This window comes from Adiantum capillus-veneris, chromosome 29, assembly GCF_014529385.1.
Source record: "Adiantum capillus-veneris isolate H3 chromosome 29, ASM1452938v2, whole genome shotgun sequence".
Taxonomy (NCBI): domain Eukaryota; kingdom Viridiplantae; phylum Streptophyta; class Polypodiopsida; order Polypodiales; family Pteridaceae; genus Adiantum; species Adiantum capillus-veneris.
Window position 1 is genome coordinate 136,493,904 of NC_140959.1, and position 24,597 is coordinate 136,518,500.

The 24,597-nt window shown below is 47.1% G+C and overlaps 1 protein-coding gene across 3 annotated transcripts in view; it reads right to left on the reverse strand.

Annotated features, from left to right (window-relative positions):
- Positions 1-16,393, reverse strand: part of LOC147419958 (putative ABC transporter C family member 15) — a 222,328-nt gene extending 205,935 nt beyond the window's left edge. For 2 of the 3 annotated variants that reach the window (XM_086505528.1, XM_086505527.1), the window contains exon 1: positions 16,237-16,393. In XM_086505528.1, coding sequence (XP_086361654.1) covers position 16,237 — 1 coding nt within the window. In that variant the 5' untranslated portion in view covers positions 16,238-16,393. Of the gene's footprint in view, positions 1-7,216; positions 7,306-16,236 lie in introns of those variants that run through there. The other variant, XM_086505529.1, reaches the window with a different exon arrangement.
- Positions 16,394-24,597: the final 8,204 nt, after the last annotated feature.

Below are 24,597 nucleotides of genomic sequence, written 5' to 3' on the forward strand. Positions count from 1 at the left end.
AGTGAAGGTGCCTTCCAGATAGACATAGGATGTGACCATCTCGATTGTGCCTCTTGCTTCTGTAAATGTGGTTGCTCGCCGAACTGACATGGAGGTATGGAAGATCACGACCTTGGTCTTCTCAAGGTTCACTGTCAGTCCTCTGTGTGTACAAAACTCATCCAAGGTGCTCAAATGGTTCTGTAGACTCTCTAGTGACTCTGAAATCAAGACAATGTCGTCAACATAAAGCTTAATGTGGACTGGAGTACCTGCTAGATCAGCTCCCGCCACTCCTGCTTGTAAGATGTAGTCGGAGATCTCGTCGAAGTAATATCCAAATAGGGTCGAGGAGAGGGGGCATCCTTGCTTAACACCAATGGTGCTAGCAATGGACTCTGACAGGCCGCCTTGACAACGAACTCTCCCAGTCACTCTCTTAGAGAGAGCATAAATGGCCCATATCTTCCGATAGTATCCCCAGACTCTAAAGTCGCCGAAAGAGCATCTCTCGTGGGACAGTGTCAAACGCTTTGCAGAAGTCCACCAAGCATCAATACAGCTCTTCTTTTGCACCTTTGCCCCATCAATAAAGCAGCGTAGAGAGAAGATGTGGTCGATGGTGGAGAAGGTTTGCCTAAACCCTGCCTGGCCAAGAGCCCACAAGCCCTAGGTTTCTCCATATGAACTAAGCTCAGCCTCAAGTACTACCCCATACAATTTGTCCATTGTATGGCCAATCATGATAGTCCTGTAATTCCTTGGGTCCAAGGTGTCCCCAGATTTGTGTCGCGTCTACTCCTCTGGGAAGCCCTCCCATATAGCCCGGTTGAATACATGTGCGATCGGTGGGGATATAGTGGCGGCTGCATAAATGAGGTGCTTACTCTGTAATCCTGTATGATCTGAAGACCGGCGGTGCTGTAGGCGGTGGATGGCCCTCTTGAACATCTCTGTTGTGAAGAAAGAAGAGCTCGTGGGTCGAGGTCCAAGTGGCTGTGGAATCGGAGGCTGGTTTGGTGCCTCATAAAGTCTCTACATAATCGTGCCATACCTGTGGATCCTCAAATGTTGTGGCATCGTCCATGATCATGAATAAGTGATATAGCTCTAGCTCCTCTACCTCCTCGAAGGCTCGCCGCTTTCGGCGCGTGAGTATCCTCATGTGGTGTTTGGATTCTTGATCAGTAATCTCCCTAAGGGTCCATTGCGCACGTAGCCGGCGGTAAAGGTCTCTACACTCATCATCATACCAGTTGTTTTGTGGCATAGTCTCTTGTGGGGGGAGGAGCATGTGTGGGTGGTGTGCGGAAACAAGCTAATGGCCGATGTCTAAAGGACAGATGTGATGTGGGAGGTGAGCATAGAAAGTGGTGTAGAGGGATGGAGTAAAAGGAGTCCCTTCTCAACCTCTCCCGAGTATAAGGGGGCTAGCTCATGTGAAATGGATCATGGTGAGTGGGGGCGTGTCTAATGTGGAGGGTGTGGCGTCTCCAGTGAGGGAGAGTGCAAGATAGGTGTGGTTGGCTCCAATAGGTATGGGCGGGAGTGAAAGAGCTAAGCAGGTGGGCGACCTCCCTGGATCCCATGATGTAATATGTATGTCAGCCTCCTAAAGTGGGCCACTGGGCCATCCCATTATGAATAACGAGACCGTGCTGAGAGCCTAATCTGAGTAAATGATGACCGTACTCTGTGATGCGGGCTGTGTCTGCTGAATCTCTCATTGTAGCCTCCTCCTCTGTGGTGTGTAGTGCGATGCGGTCCTCTGTGTCATATGTCTCACACTGGTCACAACTTGTCTTGGCATCAAAGTTTCCCATGAGAAAGACTTCCCAATGTAGATTACTCCCATAATCTCATCTAACAAGCATGTGTATGGGGATGGTCTCTCTTCCCCATCTCTCTTTATCCCTGTAGTAGCAAATCCGGAGCCTGAGTGAAACGAACACGCGGTGAAGATCTCCTGGACACACGAAACGCCTGTAGGCGCGCGTCGGATGAACCATCCGACCATAGCCACCATCCGGTAGCACCCCCATGCGGGGGCCAGCCTCCGAGGACGTAGGCGTGCCCCAGTAAGACCCAGCGTCCCAGACCACCCGTCCTCACCTCCTCAATCCCGACAGCATCTAGGCTAGATCCCCTCTCCTATAAGCGGGACATAATATACTTCCCTCCTTAAGAACCATTGATGTCCTCATCAATGAAGTAGGGATATTGAGCTTTTAAAGCTCTAACCGATTCCGAAGTAGCAAACCTTTCAGATTGACCCTATCATTTAATTAGATACTCGTCATAAGCTTTTTGGAATGAATGGCGTGTACGATGATCTAAAACAGCCTGTGTTCCTCAAGAAATATACTCAGTTTGCATATCTTGCCATACATTTTCCTCGATAGGCACAACATCGGCTTCGCCTAATTTTTCTTTAAGGCGGCTGACATGAAACACTGGATATACACTAACATCCAAAGGAAGAGCTAATTTATAGGCAACTTGGCCAATTTTCTTTGTGATCAAGAATGGCACAATATCTAACTGAAAGCTTATAATGCTTTCCAGTTCGTATCTTCAGATAGACCCATTGTCCCAATCCTAGAGTCGTTGGAGATCTCTTCTGATTAGCATAAGTAGTGACTCGATCACAAGCTGTCCTTATACTATCCTTAGCCAATTCGAGCAATTCTTGCATTTCATACAAGAAATCTCGAGCCTGGCGATCCTTGACTTTCTCTAAGCCAATAGCAATCGGGGATTTAGGCTCAAACCCATACATCAGCGTGAATGGGCTAAATCCAGTAGCAGACTGCTTGCTACTATTATAAGCAAATTCCAATTGCAAAAGATACCTTTCCCAATCAGACTACCTGCGAGAGACGTAAGCCCTCAACATGTCCTCTAACATCTGATTCATCCTTTCACAGTTTGTCCGACTCAAGATGATCGGAGGACGACATACTCAACTTCGTCCGAAGGTGAGCAAACACATCTTGCCAAAATCGTCCAGTGAACTTGGTATCTCAATCACTGACGATATCCTGTGGCAAACCATACAAATGTAAAGCTGATCAACAAATAAAACCGCCAACTCTTTTACTATCAACTTCGTTGGTATAAACTTCACCATTTTTTTGAGTCTATCGACCACAACCCAAATGGCATCATTGCCCTGACTAGTATTCGGCAAACCAACGGTGAAATCCATCGAGAAACTCTGCCACTTGGCATCAGGGATTTCCAATGGAGGTAGCAGGCTAGCTTTCCTAAGGTGCTCTGCCTTAAAGGAGGCGCCCATCTTGATGTCTGGGGACGTAACAGCTCCAGCCATATATGAGAGCACCGCGAGGATTCTTCCGGCTTTGGCGTCCAGGGCCTTTCTACACCATGGTCCATGGGACTCCTAGATGGCACTACCGGCCACCTATGTGGTTGTTTCCTCCTCCCATATCTTGATTTGGTCGACATTGTACACATCTTTGTTTTTGCTTGGGAAATTCTCCCCTCATTCTAATGTAGCCCCCTCTTGTCGAGGCAATTTGTAGCCGGATAGGTAGTTTTATTAACTAATAGAAGGATCAGATTTATGGGTCAGACAAATTTATGGGGAGACAAGCTGTTTTCCTTAAAGCAACCGATAATTTGTGTTCGTCTCAAGAAAGGCGAGGTTTCTATGATGCTCATTATGAAAATCCTGAAGATGAAACAGGTGATCATTTTGCTAGGCATATGGAAGATGAGCAACTTGGATTTGGAAATGCTTATGGACACCATAGACACAAGGGACCAGGGGACGGGGGCCTCTAGGGTGGGGACAGAACGTGGGACGCAGGGACAACGAGACGTTCCACAATGTCCCCCACATGGTGCACAAACGGGACGCGTCGGCGGCATGCAGGTAGGGGGCGCCGGGTGGGCTTTTCAAATTTCAAAATTCAAAACATGGCCATTTTGTGGCCGTTTCACTTGGGTCTTTTTCGATATAAGAGGCCCAAGGAGGAGCCGCTTTCAAGCCCTCATTGTGCTAACTTGCCAAGGCCCAAGGGCTTCAAGCTTGACACTTGAGCCTTGAGGCTTGCCGCTTGAGCCTTGAGCCTTGCTCTCCTCTCTCGAGTCTCTCCTTAGCCTCTCTCTTTTACATCTCTCCTCCTCTTCAAGTCGAGACTTTGGAGCCTTGAAGCCTACCTCTCCAGGTCTCCGAGCTTCCATTTTAATTTTTCTCTAATATCTATGGCATCTCAAGATGGATCCGTAGCTTCTTTAAGCCCTCCTCCTTCTCCTCGCTCCGGCCCTACCGCAGCTTCTCAACCCCCTTCCTCCGCCAGCTTCACATGGACATGGTGGAATGAGGTGATTGCTCCCAAGTCCGGTGTTGGAGGTGGAAGCAATCCATAGAAGTGCCGCCGTTGTGGCTACGAACGCAACGGTTCGGTGAGGAAGATGCGTGTCCACTTTCTTCACGAAAAAGGGCATCAAGTTCAATTTTGCTCGCAAACGGTCTTGGATGAGGAGAAGCAAATGCTCCTACACCTTGAGAAGACTCTTGAGGAGATCAAAGAGGCCAAGAAGAATCGCAACAAGCGTAGCACAGTGAATCTGAGGGAGATGGCCACGGCGGCTTTCATTCGAGCATTCAGCATCCCCTTCTTCCGCATCATTTTGTGCATCAACCGGCAGCGACGGCGACCGTCCACCTCCATCCTCTACCAACCCTTCATCCTCGTCTTTCCCTCATTCTCACCTACCCAAGCGGCAGGCAACTCTTGGAGAGAGTTGGAAACCGGCCTTGAAAGAGGAGGTAGATGTGGTCGTGGCAAGAATTTTCCACCACGGCCATATTGCTTTCAATGCGGCACGGTAAGCTGTATAAGGCTTAAGCTCTAATCTTTAGTATGTACAACGTACATCACTAATGTACACTTTTTTTTTTTTACAATAAGTTTTCTTATTTTAAAAAAATGGGACGGAAGATCGGGGAGTTTGGACCCACATTATACACATGTGCCTCCCTCTTTGGAGAGTTTGCGCACCACTCTTCTTGATAGGGAGAATATGATTGTGGAGGGGGCATGTGCATCCACAAGAGCTTCATGGAAGAAAATGGGGTATCCCTCATTGTGGATGGGTAGAGTGATACTCGTCGTCGCTCCATTCATGACATGGTGGTATATCCTCGGGGGGAGATATATTTCATTGACTCCCATGATGCATCGGGGACCGGGAAGAGTGCGCAAGTACTTGCATCAGAGTACACGTTGACCATTGAGAAGGTGGGAAAGGATGATGTCAATGCCATCGTCACCAATGGAGAAAATAGCAATCGTGCCGCCGGAGCCATCATCCAATCTCTTTATCCAAAAACCACAGTCACATATTGCATGGCTCATTGCCTCAACAATCTTCTCAAAGATATAGGTGCCATGGAATGGATTTCCCCCATCATTGAGCATGCAAATACGATGGTGACTTTTGTCAACAATCATCAAAAGGTAACCATTAAGTTTTAACTGGTCTTGTTTCAATTCGAATCTAATTTCAATATGGAATGACAATTCTAATTTTTAATGTTGAATTTTCTAAATAGGTACTGAACTTTCAAAGAGGTCAAAGCTAGCTCTTCTCAAATACTCGGACACTCACTTCACCTTCAACTTCATTATGCTCCATCGCTTGAGTGTATGTAGTGGGGCATTGAGAGGACTCTTCATTAGTGATGAGTCTTTGGCAATGCTTGAGGCAAAAAGTGCCAATGGAGTGACATGCCGAGCACGGGTGGACATGCCGGAATTATAAAAGGAAGTGAAGACAATTTCCAAAATGGTGAAGCCTATCATCCACCTCCTACGAGTGTTGGATTCCATGAAACCTTGCATCGGCAAGATATATGAGGCCATGGACACCATGATTGCCTCTCTTAAAAACTTGTGACCAACCCAATAGGTAGTCACGACTCACTTTTCCCTATGCTTACAAGTTTACTCTCTTAAGTTTGTTTTGAATCTTGATTCAAGCCTTGTGCATGTGCCATGTATTATGTAGGTACGAGAAGATCCAAGAATTGTGTGTGTCAAGGTGGAATGCTTACCATTCTCCTCTTCATGCGGCGGCTTATGTAGTCCCCATCATGATGATGGGGGATCCACAATTCTAACAAGGGAACCAATGGAAGGATAAAGAAGTGATGAATGGTTGGCAAACCATCTTCACGCGCCTTGTGCCCGACCCAAAGGAAAGGACCGAGACTCGGAGGCAAATTAATGTCTACAGGAATGGAAAGAGAGAAATTTGTCACATGCCCGATGCACAACGAGCTTGCTTTGAGATGGGGAGTGCTCTTTGGCGGGAGGAATTTGGGGCAGGATTCGGCGGCTTACAGGATTTGGCTATTCGCATTCTTAGCCAAGCATGCACTACGAGTTGCTTGGAGAAACTTTGAAGTGTGTATGCTCATGTTGTCTCAAAGAAGAGGAATTGTCTTGATGTGCAGAGAGTCAATGATCTCATATATGTTGCATCAAATTTGAAGATGCTTTCCAAGTCAAACCAAAGTAATGATTTTGCAAAGTGGCGCTTGCAGAGGATGATCCTATCCCATAGACAGAGATAGATGCAGAGGGAGAGATTGAGACAACACCATTTGAGGATGATCTTTTGGATCATATCGACTTTGCAGAGCCAGTTGTCATTCAGTTGGCACCATGGGCCAACATGTAGACCTCTGGAGTCTCTAGTTTTGAGTCATATTTTGTACTTTTGTCGTTTGACATTATCCCATATATGTCAGACTCTACTTGTACATCATTACTTTTTGCCATTTGAAGAGGATGATTGATCACCACATCAACATGCGCGGTGTCGTGCACGCCCTTACCGCATGTCATATTTTGGTATTATGTAATATGAGTTCAAACCACTTCTTCTTTGCAATCTTGTGCTCTTAGCGTTGTCTAGAATATGTCAAGTATTTAATCTGCAATGACCAAGTGTTTTTTAGAGCTCGCCTCCTGCCCGTCCCGCATCCCTTGTTTTGACACGTCCCCGTCCTCGAGACCCATCACGTCCCCGAGACCCATCCCCGTCCCCATGTGACTATGATGGACACACACAGAATAATCATCGTCGTACAATTCCTTTTGATGAATTGAGTCCAATGAGCCACATAAAAGACTACAAGGAGGGAGACCAAAGTAAAGTTTTCAATCTTTGATGGCAAACAAGATGAGAAGAAAGCACTCACCTTTATTCAATCGTTTGATGCAACTTTTTCAGGTGGGCACTCCTTGGAGGCTTCCAAGATCAGAAAAGTAGCATCCTTTCTCAAGGGCACTGCTTTGACATGATGGAACACTTTGCTTAGTCAACATGAGGCACTACGAACATGGTTGGGCTTTCAACCGCTTTTTGCTTCATTAAGGCTGACTACAAAATTTCAAGCTGATATCCTCAAGATTTGGAATCATCTCAAACTGAAGAGAAAAGATTCACTAGTCCATTACAATCAAAGATACTCGGAGGTGTACTATCCAATGGCATGTTTTAAACAAGTTCCGCTTGCAGATTAGATTGAAAAGTATTGCTGTCAATTTCCTGTGAAGCGTAATCACAACTGCTTAAAGCATAAAAGTGGAAGCATTCAAGAGATGATGCCACATCCAGCAAATGGTTTCACTGTTCTAAAAGACAGGATAACTCTCTCTCAAGAAAATTCTGGGAAGTTTAAAAAGAGCTTCTCCAAAGGGGAACTACAAGCAAAAATTTAACCAAAATTTCCCTACCTTTGAGGCCTTGTATACCTTTTTTGGTTAATTAAAGTTTTGTTTATCTCCGGAAAAAAAAAACTAAGTTGACTTCCAAAGTTACAAAGAAAGCAATGGAGCAAAGAGGGAAGGTGCTTCAAATGTGGTGCTCAGGGACATATGGCAGCAAACTGCCTTGACAAAACAAATGACGACAAAAAGTTAAAGAAAGAAAAGACAGCTGCCGTTTTGGTAGCAGATATGACGGAGTGCAAGTAGAAGATAAGTCCTCTGAGCTTTGTAGAGCTTGGGGAAAAGTCAGGAGGTCCTTATCTTATTCAACAGCGGATCCAAGGATAACTTCATTTCAATGGAGTTGGCAGTTAGATTGGGGTGAAGTCTGAGGAGATGAGTCCCAAGATGGATGCATTGATGGCAGCACCCGACAAAGAAGTGGCAGTTAAGTAGGTTGGTGTAACAAGACACATTAGAATTTCTCCTGTAAACGCTGCTCGCTGTTGCTGCGCATCTCCTGCCCCACAGTTCCCCAATTTGATTCAAGAAAAGAAGTCCACAGTTCCACAAATGTCTACTAAGAGCAAAGGATGGCGGCCACTCATCTATCCTACTTGTTTTGCCTATGGCTTTAGGTGACAACAGAAGCAGAATGGAGGCTTCTAGCACAGATGGTAGATTTTTGTTTCTTGGGGGGCAGCTATTACCACCCTTACCGACTGTTGGCTTCTAGTTGTGTTTCATACCATGGTGATGCTCCTCTGGGGTGCCTATCTTTTAGAAGTTGTTGGGAGTCCTCTCCGTTGTAGGTGGCCGTCATCGTCGTCGTAGTCGTCAAGCATCAGCATTTAGATCCATTGCACCAGACATTGTGCAATCGAAAGCAAATACCTCTCTAGTAATAGAGAGGACCATCTTCTTCTTGAGTGGTTTTTGTCCTGGCCTTTAACAGTTACGGCCCTTGTGGCTCAATTCTGGCACTATTTCCAGATTTCAGCTTTTAGGCTACGGGCTTGCTTTGGACTACAGCTGTATTTCTGTCACTCAAGAATATGGGCACCATTTGAGCATCCTGAAGGGCTTTCAAGGAAGAGAATATATCTATACTATAATAAATAGGGGGAGGGATTCCGGCCCCTCCTCCGGACACGTGGCAGCTTTAGCTTACTTTGGCGCCTTTCGGAAGCTTTCAGGCCAGTGCGCCCTGTGCGAGGTGACACAGTCGAGAGCAGTCAGAGAGAGAGAGAGAGAAATCAAATGATGAAATGATATATTAACGTCTACAAAAGGCCAAAATGACCTATGAGACCAACTGATTACAATGATGAGTCTAGTACCAAGTCTGGGTACAAACAAAGAAAACTACAAACAAAGAACTGATAGGAGTGCTACCGACTCCTATGGGTGGCTGGTAGGCTGATCAATGGTATCATGCCATAAAGGTACAAAGTGGGGATAAGTGTCACCATGATACAATATAGCAGTAGCATGAAGCCTATCCTGATCGACACTCTGGGTGTCGTGCTAGAATCCTGTGGATCCTCTGCCGCAATCTCCGCCGGTGCTGCGTGGCTCCCCTCCTCAGTCGCGGTCGTCTCGATCTCCCTAACTCTATAGCTCGATCAATGAGAGTACCGCTGGTGTGTGTATGGGTGGGAACCAAGCTCTGTGATGGTGGTGTCCCCTCTGCCTCTGTGGTACTCAGACTGAAGAAATCTGAGATGCGTCTCTGGGACTGTCTCTGTCTTTGCCCACTCAATAGAGCGTCTCTATGTCTCTGTATCTCAAGTAGGAATAATCCGAGACATCTTTGATCCTAATATCTCATGACTCTATCTAACGAGTCAAAACCATCTCTGAATAAACAATGAAAGCGTCCCTGTATCTCATAGTAGACTGTGCAGCGACATATGTAGTGAAACTCTGTCTCTGGCTCTGCATGGCATAACTGACATATCCTACTATCTGCTGGTATGCCTCTGAATCTACCTGTTTCAATCCCAAGCTGGTGTGAAGATGTGCGAATCTGGCCTATAGCACATCGTAACCCATGAGATAGATGTGTGTCCATGTAACTAGGCCGTGTGACAAATCCGTCTGTCGTGAGTTGGAGAAGATGCTCTCTATAGAAAACCCTCTTCGTACCCAACTCCCGTGATGGCTCTATCCATGTCCTCTTGCTATCAAGCAGGATAAGATCCTGCCGAATGAGTCTAGTAGTCTACATCCGTGTAAGAGCCAAAGATGGTGCATCAAGAGAATACTGGAAAGGGGGCAGCCTGTCCATGTTGAAACCATGCCTCTGAAACCATGAGCTCATCTGTGCATACCAACATGATGTATCTCCCTATAATGCCAGTTGTCTAGATGACTCAAGAGCAAGCCTGGCATACTTGTCCCTGGTGGTGTCCCATAAGCTGTGTACAAATGATACTGATCTGGTGAGAGCCTCAACCTCCATAGGCGGGGCAGCCAGCTCCGCTCGTATGATGTCATGTGGGACTGAGGCCTTGGCTCTGATCAGCCTAGAAATCATAGATATCAAGGGTCTCCATATTACTCCATCCAACACTGTCAACAGATGGTCCCCAAACCTGAACCCCGTAGTGCATAACTGAAGCGACCAGAGTGTCGAAAAGCCAGAGCTTTGTTCGAGGTTCCTAGAACTGAACCTGCGAACAAATCCTCTCTAAACCGCCTAGGGCTGCATAGGCACGAGTCAATCTAGTGTCTGCTGCCACTTTCAATGTGAACCTCGGTCCACTAAAGACCACCCCAAGATATGTGTATGCATCAGTGTACTCCATATTGTCCTGCCCATATGTGAAAGTAGGTGCTGATCTCCTAACCCACTGTGGCGTGGTATTAAATACCATGACCTTGGTTTTACCAAGGTTGACAGACAATCCACTATCCTCTGCAAAACTATGCAATGCATCCAAATGTCTCTGCATACCCTCTAGTGAGTCTGATATCAACACGATATCGTCAGCATATAATAAAAGAGGGATCCATGTCCCCGCAAGCTGAGCACCTCTATCTCCTCCTCTGTCAATATAATCAGAGACCTCATCAACATACATACCAAATAAAGTAGAGGACAGTGGGCATCCGTGTTTCACTCCGATAGTGGAGTGAACTATGTCAGATATCCCCTCTGATGTGCGTACATGACCCATCACTGAACTGTACAATGCCATAATCCCCCATATCAGCTCTGTGGGTACCCCCAATTCTATAAGTCGGCGCATCAATCTGGCCCTCGATACTGTGTCAAAAGCTTTGCGGAAATCCACAAAGCTGCAGTATATCCGTCTACCATGTGCTTGACCCTCCTCAATGATAGCTCTGAGTGTAAAGACATGATCTAGTGTGGAGAAACCCCTCTTGAAACCAGCCTGCCCAGGTACCCGTATGCCCATAATCTCTGCCCAACTACTCAGCCTATGCTCAAGGATAGATGCATATAACCGTGCCAATGTATGTCCTACCATGATAGTACGGTAATTCCCCGGCACTGTGGGGTCTCCTGTCTTGAAGATAGGTACAATAGTAGATAATCTCCAAGACTCAGGGAAGCCCTCACACATGACACGGTTGAATAACCGTGCAAGCATCTCTGCCAACAAATCCCCAGCATGTATAATGTGCTCTGCTACCAAACCCTAATGATCCTGTGCCCGTCTGGTCTTCATCCTGTCAATGGCCTCCTTTACCATCTCAGTGGTAAAGAAGGTGCTCGTAGCCGGACATGGCTGTGGTGGATCTGGTAGTGGTGGTTGTCCATGTACAGTGTATAAAGATGCTGCATACTACCCCCATATCTCTATAGAAGTAATCACTAGTGGGGGAGACTGCTCATGGAATAGATGCCATGCCTCTCCTGAATCTCTACTAAGGAAGAGCTGATATAAATCTTGCTCCATCTCGACCAAGAAAGCTCGCTTCTTCCATCGCACTAGTCGTCGTGTAGCAATACGAAACTGTCTATAGGTGATCACTCCCAATGTAAGCTCCCGTTGTATTTGAGCTCTACTCTGTCAACACTCCTCATCATACCAGCTGTTCTGCAGCATGTGCCCAGAACGACGTCTCTGACCAGGCTGAGTGTGTGGGTATGCCTCTGTCGCTGCCCCATGTAATGTCACTGTCAGCATAGATGTGATCTCCTCCACTGTGTATACTAGCTCTGATGTGCATAAAAGCCTACGTATCTCCTCTGCATAGACTGAGTCAGTCTTTGGTGTAAAAGTATAGCGTGGATGTCTACCACCCCGTGAGGCCTGAGATGTACTGTAGTCAAAGGAGACTGATAATGTCAAAAGTGCATGATCTACTGCTATCCCTACAGGCCTGGGCCCCACTGTGAAATCCTGAATGTGAGAGATAAAGCTCGGATGTGTCAGAACATAGTCTACAATGCTGGATGTCTGTGTGGAAAACAAGTAAAACCTGTAGACAATGGGAAAGTCGGTAAGCCATTCAATATGGCTAAACTGTGAGTAGTCGTCATCTCCCTCAGGTATCTCCCATACTCGGTATGCTCTCTGTTGTGTGAGCATCTCTTAAGCCCCATCTCCTCTGGCTCTAGCTCTCTAAGCATCTCCTCTGAGGTGTCATAGAACACCTTTTGTCTAGCCTAGGTATTGCTAAAGCCTTGCGCGCTGACTCCTGAATACTGAGCAGTGCTCGAAAAGAATATTTTTCCAAACTCTCTGGCTCGAGGCACTAGATCAGAGGATGGCAGCGGAGGTGGCCTACGTAGTACGCAGGGTCTCTCTCTCTCTCTCTCTCTCTCTCTCTCTCTCTCTCTCTCTCTCTCTCTCTCTCTCTCTCTCTCTCTCTCTCTCTCAACCTGTAGTGGAGGTGGCCTGGAGATTCGAGAGTACATCCTACAAGAGACGCAGGTAGCTCGCAACAGAGTGGTTATGATATTAAATATCTCTAGATATAAAAAAAAATTATAGCTTTCCATAAGAAGCATCAGAAGGCTGATCGTCGATTCGTCAAGATGCTAAACCTAGAACTTGCTTTGGTTATGTAGGCTTTGGAGATGAATTGCGTCTTTATTTTTAGACATGATTGCCTTTTTTTTTTTGAGATAATTTGTGACAAATTACATGCTAAGCACTCAAAAACGGATCTTAATTGTCACAAAAGAATAAAGATTAGAAAACCTTAAACAATCCAACCAAACATGTGGCAGCTTTAGCTTTGTCTGGCGCCTTTCAGCAGCTTTCACGCCAGTACGTCCTATGCGAGGTGACACACACAGTCGGCAGGCAAGAGTGGAGAGAGAGAGAGAGAGAGAGAGAGAGAGAGAGAGAGAGAGAGAGAGAGAGAGAGAGAACGGCAGCTTTCAGGCATTGCACGAACACCAATGCAACGCGCAAACTCATTAATGCTGATGGCGATGCCAACTCATGCATGCGTGCGCAACTTGGGCAGCAATTAAAGAAGAGCTTGAGCCTGGAGCATTTGTTGAAGCCGGAGAAGCCTTCCAACGATGTGACGCGGGGGGGGGGGGAGAGAGAGCGCATATTGCTGGTCAATCTGCAAGCAAGGGCTCGCAAACAACAGCATTCAAGCAAATAACCAATGAGGCGTGTTGTAGGCAAGGGGAGAAATGAAATGAAATGAAATGTTATATTAACGTCTTCAAAAGGCCAGAATGACCTATGAGACCAAATTGATACAAAAGCGGTGAATCTGTTACAATGTCTGGGTACCTTAGTACTAAAGTACTAAGTGTGAAAAGTGTGAAAGTAAATGTGAAAAAACTAAATACAAAGTATTAAATAAACTTCTTAGCAGCGTTCTGGGTGTTTGGCTAGAATCCTTCTAATCCTTTGTTGTAGTCTCCTCTGGTGAAGTGTGCTTCTGCATCTTGGTCGTGGTCGTCTTGATTTCCTAAGCTCAATCGCTCTGTCAATTAGGGTGCCTTTGGTATGAATGTGGGTACTCCTTTGTGTTGGCTGCTGGCCTCTTGCTTCCCCTTCCACTCCTGCTTCTCTCGATCCGAAGAAATCTGTGATCTGCCTCTGAGGCTGTAGTGCTCTTTGTCTTCTCATTAGATTATCCCTGTGCCGATGTAGTTCCAGTAGGTACAAGCCTAAGCATCTTTGATCTTGGTATTGCATGATTCTATCTAGAGGTCCAAAGCATTCTTTAAAGAGGCAATGAAAACGCCCACGTATCTCATAGTATACTGTGCAGTGGCATATATAGTGTAATTCTGTCTCCGGCTCCATTCCGCACAGTTGGAGAGAGAGAGAGAGAGAGAGAGAAGGGTGCCGCCGTTGGGATTCTTGGGAGCTTGAGGGATGCAACACAAGAGACGGTGCTCGCGAGACAGAGAGAGAGACAGTAGTCGAAAAAAATCATTTTTCCAAACATACAAAATTCCTTTCCTTGAATTTGTCAAGAGGAAATTTTAAGACTATTTTTCTCTATTTTGGGGCGAATTTTTTCCTTTTCCCCTTGCCCTCAATCGACATTTTGGAAATTGAAAACGACACGATATTACGCTGAGAAACATTTTTCCTGAACATTGGTCGAAGGAGAGAGAGAGAGAGAGAGAGAGAGAGAGAGAGAGAGAGAGAGTTAAGGCAACCACATGACTTTATATGGCTTCCATCTAACGAGTTGGAACTTGGAAGCAGGAGCAAAATCAGCAAATGTAAGCCTTCATGCTGTAGAGCGAGAGAATGGAGCCATGAGATTGAGACTGTTAGATGAGAGAGAGAGAGAGAGAGAGAGAGAGAGAGAGGAGAGACTTGGAGTGCAACTCAGAGGCAATACCGCTGGCATTTTGAAGATCATCAAGGGGCGGGCCGTGGGCGGTTGGCGTCGGGCAGGGGTGGAACTAGCCGTCAACATCAAGGCGTCAATTGCACTCTCACCCCTTCATTGAATCTTTGACTGCTTTGGGCCTTTACAAATTTTATTGCATGCGTCCTTAGCCACACGCCAAATGCGTTGAAGCCGTCGTATGTGGCAGGGTAGAAACGTGAAGGCATTCACGTGCATATCAACGACACGTGCCGAGGATGGTGGTTGGGATTTGGCGGGTCACTCGGCGGTCCGGAAAGTGGCGGTCATACAGGCGACGCAACCGCTGCATCCGGTCTATGTGCCCTGCAATCCCTGGCCACACAGCAACACAGCATGCGAAATGTCCCACGCACGGAGTGCAAAGAGAGAGAGAGAGAGAGAGAGAGAGAGAGAGAGAGGTGAGCTCCACCTTTGACGACGCCCGCCTACCCTCGAAGTTTGAACCCAACATAGACCTAAGGGGACGCGATCGTTCAAGAGACGCATTGCTCCTCTAGCTCACCATTGTGGTCCACCTCACCATAAACATCAAGGCAATGAAAAGGAAGGTAGCCTGGTACTGAGAGGCGCGAGAGAGAGAGAGAGAGACCTTTAACTATCAAAGGTCCAAAGAGCACCCATGTTTGAGCATTGGATTCGCAGTCTAGAGGCGACAACTCCAGAGAACGCAGGGCCGTCCATAGGTGCAGGAGCTGAGGTGGGTGGGTAAGGGAGGTGGCCAGGGCTTTCGAGATGGAGAGGTCACAACTCACGAGCCAAGGAGGGCGAAGAGCTGCCGGCCCACTGAAAGAGGCACACAACCATACGGGATGAGGTGAGCAGGTGGATAAGCACCTGTGAGACAGAACCGTGGGACGAGAGAGAGAGAGACGTTGAATTTCCCACGCGTCGAGTGCGAACGCGAAGAGAGAGAGAGAGAGAGAGAATCCACATTGCGCTGCCGGAGGCAATGGCGCCTTCGGCGGCGCCGTTGTACTAGTTTCTTTCTATGAGAGAGAGAGAGAGAGAGAGAGACCTTTAACTATCAAAGGTCCAAAGAGCACCCATGTTTGAGCATTGGATTCGCAGTCTAGAGGCGACAACTCCAGAGAACGCAGGGCCGTCCATAGGTGCAGGAGCTGAGGTGGGTGGGTAAGGGAGGTGGCCAGGGCTTTCGAGATGGAGAGGTCACAACTCACGAGCCAAGGAGGGCGAAGAGCTGCCGGCCCACTGAAAGAGGCACACAACCATACGGGATGAGGTGAGCAGGTGGATAAGCACCTGTGAGACAGAACCGTGGGACGAGAGAGAGAGAGACGTTGAATTTCCCACGCGTCGAGTGCGAACGCGAAGAGAGAGAGAGAGAGAGAGAATCCACATTGCGCTGCCGGAGGCAATGGCGCCTTCGGCGGCGCCGTTGTACTAGTTTCTTTCTATGAGAGAGAGAGAGAGAGAGAGAGACCTTTAACTATCAAAGGTCCAAAGAGCACCCATGTTTGAGCATTGGATTCGCAGTCTACTTAAACAACCATGGCTTATCTCCTTATCCACGGCCGTAAACCTCAAAAAAATAAAAATTAAAGTCCTTCAATACCTTTTGTAGCTACCCGTGGGGTGTGTGTACTGTGTGCGCGTGTGTGTATGTGTGTGTGTGTGTGAGAGAGAGAGAGAGAGAGAGAGAGGGAGAGATTACTTGGAGAAGTTCCAGGGAGATTGCCAACAAACAGAGAGTCGAGCTAAGCTCTGGGAAGCAAGCAGTGAAAGCCTGCACTCGATACGAAGTTAGCATGCAAGTTCGCTGCAAGCTGGCAAATTTGATTCGAGAAAAAAATTGACATTTATTGTGCGATGTGTCCCTTCACGGCCACGACTTCTGAGTCTATTGTTAACTTGTCCATCAAGCTATAGACCGGCATAGCTATCACTACGATGTTACCCATGCAACTATGCCAAAATGGGCATAGTTCGCATATAAGACAAATAATTTATTTGGTGCACGTGTGATCATGCACCAAACACAATTATTTCAAAAAGCGACTAATTAATATGCATCACAGTGAAAACACAAGAAGAAAATTATGACGTCGTCAACTTGCCATTTGGCACCACTCGACAAGTTTTATCCAACGATCACAATTGCTCTAAAGAGCTAAATGCTTCACTACATCCTTATATAGGCCCAAAGAGGTCATCAAGTCTAGGTATCAAACTCAAGCTCTTGCTAGTTGGGCCAAAACGATGTAGAGATTGTCATCGATTCAACTATTAATCTTTTTGCAGTACCACCATAACTTGATAACATAGAGCTTGAGCATACATTAGAGTAGCTAAATTAAATCATGATAAAGATGCATATTACATAAACCTCAAAAAAAAATAACTAATATGCTTTGTTTTGCAACCATCCCTGGACCACATAATTATTAGAGAACATGAAACATCATTGCAATCAAATCTCATGAGAGCTCTAGTATTTATATGCATGTGATTTGACCTCTAACAATGGTTATGAAGATAAAAGTGACTATTCAGAGGGGTTGTAGGATGATGTGCGGTCTCCAAGTGTTATGGCCTCAAAGTTGGTCATGCTTTGGGCAAGGAAAGGAGCTTGTGCTACAAGAATGTTTTTCTAAAACCCAACCCTCGAAAGTGCTAGCTTTCAATGCTCGTCCAGATGGCATTCATAGGCTAAAATAGCACATGAGACTTCAAAAGAAATTTAAGAACCATAGACCACAATATCCATTTCAAGTAGACATATCTATTTAGTCATTCACACTAAAAGATATATATGTCTATTGTGCATGCCAGATCTTAGTTTCTATGGGGTCGTGCTAGAGAAAAGGGAAAATGAGAGAGAGAGAGAGAGAGAGAGAGAGAGAGAGAGTCAGGATAAGGGCAAGGCCGGGCTAGGCAGTGTGGAAAGGGAGTCCAACTAGGGCAAAGGGCTAGGAGCCATGCTATATAGTGGGTGGTTGGGAGGTGGGCTCCAAGGCACTAGTTCCCCTTGTCTCACATTGGTATCAAGAGCCAGCTAATTTGGGGAAGGCGTGGAGCACTTTTTGCATGTGCATGAGGGCGAGGACGTGGAGCTCCCTCCTTGATTGTGCTCGACAAGCCCTTTGTTGGGTGGGCAACCCCGCTTGCGAGGAGAAGGGCCGAAATCGGACCTGCGTCAAATCTCCTCCTCTTGGGCTTGACAGCATCGTACGGGCATGTTGGGCATTTCCCGTGCTTGTGGCGGGCAGTTTCACCCAACACCCAAGGCGGGTTGAGCTTTGCTTGCACCTCGTGCCGCCTGCGAAGCTGCCATCGCCTGTGCAACGTTTTTTTTCATACCCAGTGGGCGCCCAACCCTTTGGGTTAGTGGCCACCCTAAGTTTTTCTTCACAAGCAAGGGTCGATACCCACAACAAGATACCCCCCCTCCGTCTTGTGAAGCTTTGAGCGAAGCTCGGCATACCGACAGGGCAAAGGCAGTCCGTGGCTCGCAGACAAGGCCGGGAAATACCAAGCAAAAGTTGCTAGTTCTGTTGCGTATACTACATATAATCTTTTCGTAAATTCATTCAAGTCGTCTTCAAGTTCTCCAAAATACAAAGACCAGTGCAATACTGGTGCTCACAGCAACCACACCTACACTAACGGATTGTTTTCTTAGAACCCGGAGCAAGATTACATCCTCAGCGGCAATTGGAGCACGAATGCAATTAGCAAGGCTAATTACCGGTATCAACGGGATTCTTTATCGATATTTACCGGTTGCGGTACATCCTACATCTACGGAACATCTTGTCGACATCATGTATTTTTCTTGCTATTCCTTTCACTGCACTGTGTTGCCATGGATTCAGATATCAATATGACTTTTGATTTGGAGCAAAATACGCCTGATCCAGCCCATGATGGCTTGCGGCCGGATGCTCTCACGGAGAGTGCCCGCGACACTACGACAAGTGACGACACTTATGAACTGCTTGATATTCAAGAATTTCGTGCACTTCAGACACGCATATCAATCATGACTCTTCTTTAAGGGGGGAGTAATGTCAGGACAAGGGCAAGGCCGGTCTAGGCAGTGTGGAAAGGGAGTCCAACTAGGGCAAAGGGCTAGGAGCCATGCTATATAGTGGGTGGTTGGTAGGTGGGCTCCAAGGCACTAGTTCCCCTTGTCTCACATTGGGAGGAAAGAGAGAGCTATGGAGGAAGGGGGCCTTGAATGGCTTGGCATCTCTAATTCTTTCTCTCTCTCTCTCTCTCTCTCTCTCTCTCTCTCTCTCTCTCTCTCTCTCTCTCTCTCTCTCTCTCTCTCTCTCTCGCGCTCGTTCGTGGAGAAGACCTCTTGCTAGGCGGGGAGGTCGAGGCCGACATCTGCTCGCGTGCAGCAACCCTAAAGGGAGGAAAACAACCCCTTTGCTCGCAGCATGGTCGTGGGCAGGCGCCCTACACAGGAGATGGAAGGACCGTGGGCATGGTCTCCAAGGCGGATTTGAAGCATGTTGCTTCACAGGGGCAAGGCCCTTCTGATCAGGGACAAGGTCCATCTACCGATGCTTTGCACACTCTTACTGCAAAAGAGGTGGATGAGTTGTTGAAAAACACCAAACCGCCGACTTTTAAGGGAGAAGATCGAGACCACAATAAGGATGCAATGAATATCTTTCTCAGCAAGTGGGATGGAATTCATGCCTTACTGCGTACTCCGGACACAGTCAGAGCACTGCAAACAAGTTTGGCTCTAGAAGGCAAGTCCTACAAATGGTGGATGTCTCTCAAGGAGAAGAATATCATACCACAGAGTTGGGCAGCTTTTGAAACTATGTTTCAAAAAGAATTCTTGCCTACAAATGAGGCAGATCCGAATTGGACGGCTTGGGACACATTGGAGAGGGGGAACGGGGGAACACACCCAGCACAAACAAAAGGGCCTCTCTATAGCTCAGGGTATTCACAGCATCCCTATCCTCTCGGAAAACACCTTCAAACACACAACTCGCACTAGCAGACCACCGTCTGATCAATTTCCATTGCTCACACACTCCACAAAACCACCACACAAGATACACCTACTACCACTGCCTGTCTCCACCCTTTCACACGCTGACAGCCACTCAATCTCACTCCCTCACTCAAAACATTGTCGGTCCAGGAGGGCACACACTTCCACACAGCCAGCACCGAGGAGGGACATGAAAGTAGGAGAAAGAGAAGGGGGGAAGGGGAAACAACAGCACGGGAGGCAACTGTGGCTTGATTGCACTTCAAAAAACACATACAGCGGCTTGCAATGCCATCACCATGGCTATTTTCAAGCAAAAGTTATAAAGGGGCTAGCTTGCTATAGAACTCCACTTTGCAGGCTTCAAACGGCACCTTTAAAGGCCAAGAAAAAAGCCCAAATTTGATCCTTTTTTTACTTTTATAGGGGGGCCCTTTAATTTGGGAATTTGCATTTCAATTGGTCCACCTGGCATCTTGAATTGGTATCTTTGGGAAGGAGGGCACCACTTTGCTCTATCTCTCTCTTCTTCACTCTTTGCACTTGGGAGGGGGGCATTAGCGATGTTGCTATTGCCCCCTAGGCTCTTCATTTTTCATTTTTTATTTTTCACCTTTTACCCTCTTTTGGTTTAGCCTTATACTGCTCATTTTTTGACCCTGACCTTCACTCCTTATCCGGCTCCTCTTTGTCCTCTTTTGGCCTTGCACTTGGTTTGGCTTTGCACCCTTTGATTTGCCGGGCTTCTTTGGTCTTCCCCTTTGCCCACTTTGGTTTCCTCCGAGTTTCTCGCCCTCCCTCTCTGCTGCGGGACTCACCTCTTACCTGAGGGGTGGAGGCAATAGCGATGTCGCTATTGCCCCCTCCCTTTTCCTTTTAAAATTTGAGGCCCCATGGGCCCGTGGGAATTGCCTCGTGCCGGGCGCCACGTCATCACCGCCAACCGAATCAGGCGCCACCGGCTACTACCAAAACCTCCGGCGTCTCCTCCTGCGCAGCGCCCCTGGCGCCATCTGCGCACGTGGCAGCCTCACCTTCCAAGGCCCTCAATGTTCCAACAAAACCTTCATATATATATATATAACCACTCTTGTGGCCTTCTTCTCTGAGGCTCCCATACATTGCCCGAAGGTCGGAACCACAAGCTGTTGAGCCGGACCGGATTTTCACTGTATCGGGCCAATGCCATGCAAACTTCACCGCCCTTTGACTTCTCTAGGTTCGTCGTCCGGGGCCGCCAAAAACCGGGAAATTTATCTGCAAGCTTTTTACTGCCCAAGGCTCCCGACTTCATCTCGTTGTATCTGACCGACCGAGCATCCGATTGACGTGTAGTCGATTCTGACTAGCTCCATATGGTACACCCTTTGACCGAGAATCTTGGCGAGGCCGAAAAACTGCCAAATGGCACATTTCCCAATGCGGTCAAGTGCGCTCAGATCCGGGCCCCGGAAAATCTTCAACTGACTTTAATTTGCTATCCAGAACTCTGATTTACGATCCGAAAAGACAGGCATGCTCCACAACTCGAGCAACACACACACTTACACTGACATCAGTCCGGGCCACCTGTCCCCAGCTGCCCTGTCCGTCGGGGATCTGCTACACACCCTTTCTTTAAACTGCAATATCTTGAGCACCAGGGCTCCGTTTGACGAGCCGTCTGGACCGGTTTAGAGAGCACGCTGAACTCTTCTAGAGCTTTGACTTGGCATTTTGGACACCTTGACGCGCCATCCCATCTGGACCATTCCGCTTCACTTTTGGCCTAAAAAACCGCATCAGGCATACTTTCCCGCTATCCTTTGGCTGCCAAGGGCCTTGGCACCTGTCCTAGCCTTCTGCACTGCACTCGACTGCACCCTTTGCCTAGCATAGACCACTTGCTAGCTTCGACCAACTTTAGCTGTACCATCATTGCCCAGCCCCCTCGTCGAACATTTATGTTCGACCAAAAGCATATGTACAAAACTTTAAAACTGGCACACCAAACTGACGATAAAAAGAACTCGCAAAACCATAACTGTATGTACAGGCTATGTACAAAGCTTCGTCTCCTTTCTCTCGCACACTGCATGCTTTAGGTGGGTTGCCCACCCCCTTTGACTATAATCTGTTGCACTTCAGGCACTAAATCCCTCTCGAAATATAGTTTAAGCCGCACACCATTTACCCTATTCCTGAGAAGCTTGCCATTTGCTCTTACCAGTTGATACGTCCCATTCGGAAAGGCCTTCTTCACTTTATATGGACCCGTCCACTTCTTCTTGAACTTCTTCTGGAATGTTAAATCTAGGTAGCTTTTGTACTTCATGACCAGGTCTCCTTCTTCTATCTTCTTGTCCGACAAGTTCTGATTGAATTTGGCAACCCGCTTCTCTCTTTTCTTCACATAGTAGTCTGTCGTTGCCTCTCTGTCCATCTGCAAAGCGTCCAAACTGGCTATCCGATCTTGTAGAACCTCCTGTTGAGTGGCATTGACACGCCACATACCCTTTAAAACACCTAGCTGTGCATGCACTGGCAACACTGCCTCCTTACCATAGACAAGCTCGAATGGAGTGAAGTTTGTAGCCACCTTATAGGACGTCCTATATGCCCACAAACACTTCTCTAGATTTGCTTCCCACTCAGCTTCTTGCTTGTACACATACTTCATTAACATCTTGACGATTTGACCATTAGCACTCTCGACTAGACCATTGCATTGGGGGTGATAGGGTGAGGAAAACCTATGCTGAATCTTTAACTTTTCCACTAATGCGCTCATGAGATTGCTTCTAAACCCGTGACCCCTATCAGAAACTAACACCCATGGAACACCAAAACGGCAACATATATTATCAAACACAAACTGAGCCACCACACAGGCATTGACTTCTTTCACTGCTTTGGCCTCGACCCATCTTGTAAGGTAGTCAATGGCTACCACCACGTATTTCTTACCACTTGTAGACTTTGTGAGGGGGCCTATAGGATCTAGACCCCACTTCTCGAAAGCGCTTTGTGCGATGATGGTGCCCTATGACTCCGCTACCAATCGTCTTTCACCTATAGTCTGACACTCGTGACACGTCTTGCACCAGTAATGCACATCCTTCACAATGGAAGGCCACCAAAAGCCTGCTCTAAGCACTCGAAACCGAACCTGATCTTTGCCCTGATGTCCGCTCTCTTCATGGCATTGCTTCAGCACCATCCCTATCTCCTCTTTGTATAGCACCCTTCCAAGCACTCCGTCACGCCCGTAGTTCATGAGATCCTCGCCTACTAGTGTGAATTTGCGGGCCTTTTGCACCACTCTTCTCTTTTGTAGCTTGGACAAACCCTATGAACATTGCCCTGTACTCAAAAAGCCTTCAATCTCCTTTAGAGTCTCTCTACCTGCATAAGTGGCTGGTGCCACATATAGACCTGCAACATGCACCTGTACTTTGCTGCTAGCCAGTTGATCCACCTCTTGATTCTGCTCTCTCCTCACATGCTTGAATTGGACTTCTTCAAAAGACTTCAACATCTTCTTGATGGAAAAGAACCAATGCTTCAAAGAATCGCGCTTTACCTGCCATTGGCCTAACAATTGCTTGATGACTAGCAATGCATCTCTTTTCACCACCAACCTTGAAATGCCGAACTCTATGCACTGCTTTAAACCCAAATACAGAGTGAGATACTCCACCTCATTATTGGTGTGGACATCCTCTAAATCGTATGCCTTCGAAAATATAGTTTTGCCGTGTGGGTCATGTATTACCACACCTCCTCCTACTTTCTGCACTACCCTTGGATATGCTCCATCGAACCACATAGTAAAAGCATCCTCCAAGTCGGGTTCCTCCTTGGCTTCATTTCGTACCACTCTTGGATAGGCCAGCAAATCTATAGCCTTGCTGACAAGAATGTCTGCCAGGTGAGACCGACTCTTGTGATCCGCCTTGAACTTGAACTCGAACTCCTGTAGCTCCAACACCCACTTCATAATCCTCCTTCCTGGCTTCAAATGTAGCACTACCTCTGCCAATAGATTATTAGTCGTCAACACAAAAAACTTACGCACAATCAAATGGATTTTGAACTTCCTGCAAGCGAAGACTAGAGCCATCACCCACTGCTTCGCCTCGGTGTAGGTAGCTTCTCCTGGGCTAATCACCCTTCTCTCGAAGTATATCGGCTTGTAGCTTCTTCCTACCTTTTGCAATAAACCGCTCCAATAGCGATTGTGCCCACTGTCATAGACACATAGAAGTCGTCCTCTTGATTGGGAGGACACACCGCTGGCAACTGACACAAAATCTCTTTAACCCTATCAAAAGCCTTTTGAGATTCCTCATCCCACTCATAGCCATGCACTTGCTGATCCCTTTTTTGAAGAGGATGCGCATATTGCGACAACATCCAAAAGAAACGTGACAAATACTTCAGCCTATGAACAAATGAAGCCAAACCTTGAGCATCCGATGGCGGCTCCATCAACACCAATGCCTTCACCTTCTCGGGATCCGCCTCTATACCGTTTTGTGACACCACATGACCCAACAACTGCGTTCGAGGCTGTGCTAGCTTGCATTTTTTGGGATTCAGCTGACCTCCTTCTTCATCAAGCCTTTGAAAGCATAATTGGAGCTTTGATAGGTGCTCCAAACTTGAACTGTAGCAGCCGATATCATCCATGAAGACCCTAATAAAATGGCCCAAGTATGGACCAAATACCCTGTTCATCCAACCTTGGAACGTGGCATATGCATTCACCAATCCGAATGGCATCCTGCGGTAACCGAAACAACCCCATGGAGATATGAATGTGGTCTTCAGCTGGTCTTCAAGTGCAATCGAGTATCACTCATGCCCAGCCACCTGGTTTAGGATTTCGTCTTGAAACGACAAGGGGTAGTGATTCCTCTTGGTCGCGGCATTCAATGGCTTGTAGTCGACACACACTCTCCATTTCCCATTCTTCTTAGGGGTTATGACCACTGGCGAGACCCACTCTGACTCCTTCACATGATATATGATGCCTGCATCCAATAGCTTATTGATCTCCTGCCAAAGGGCTTC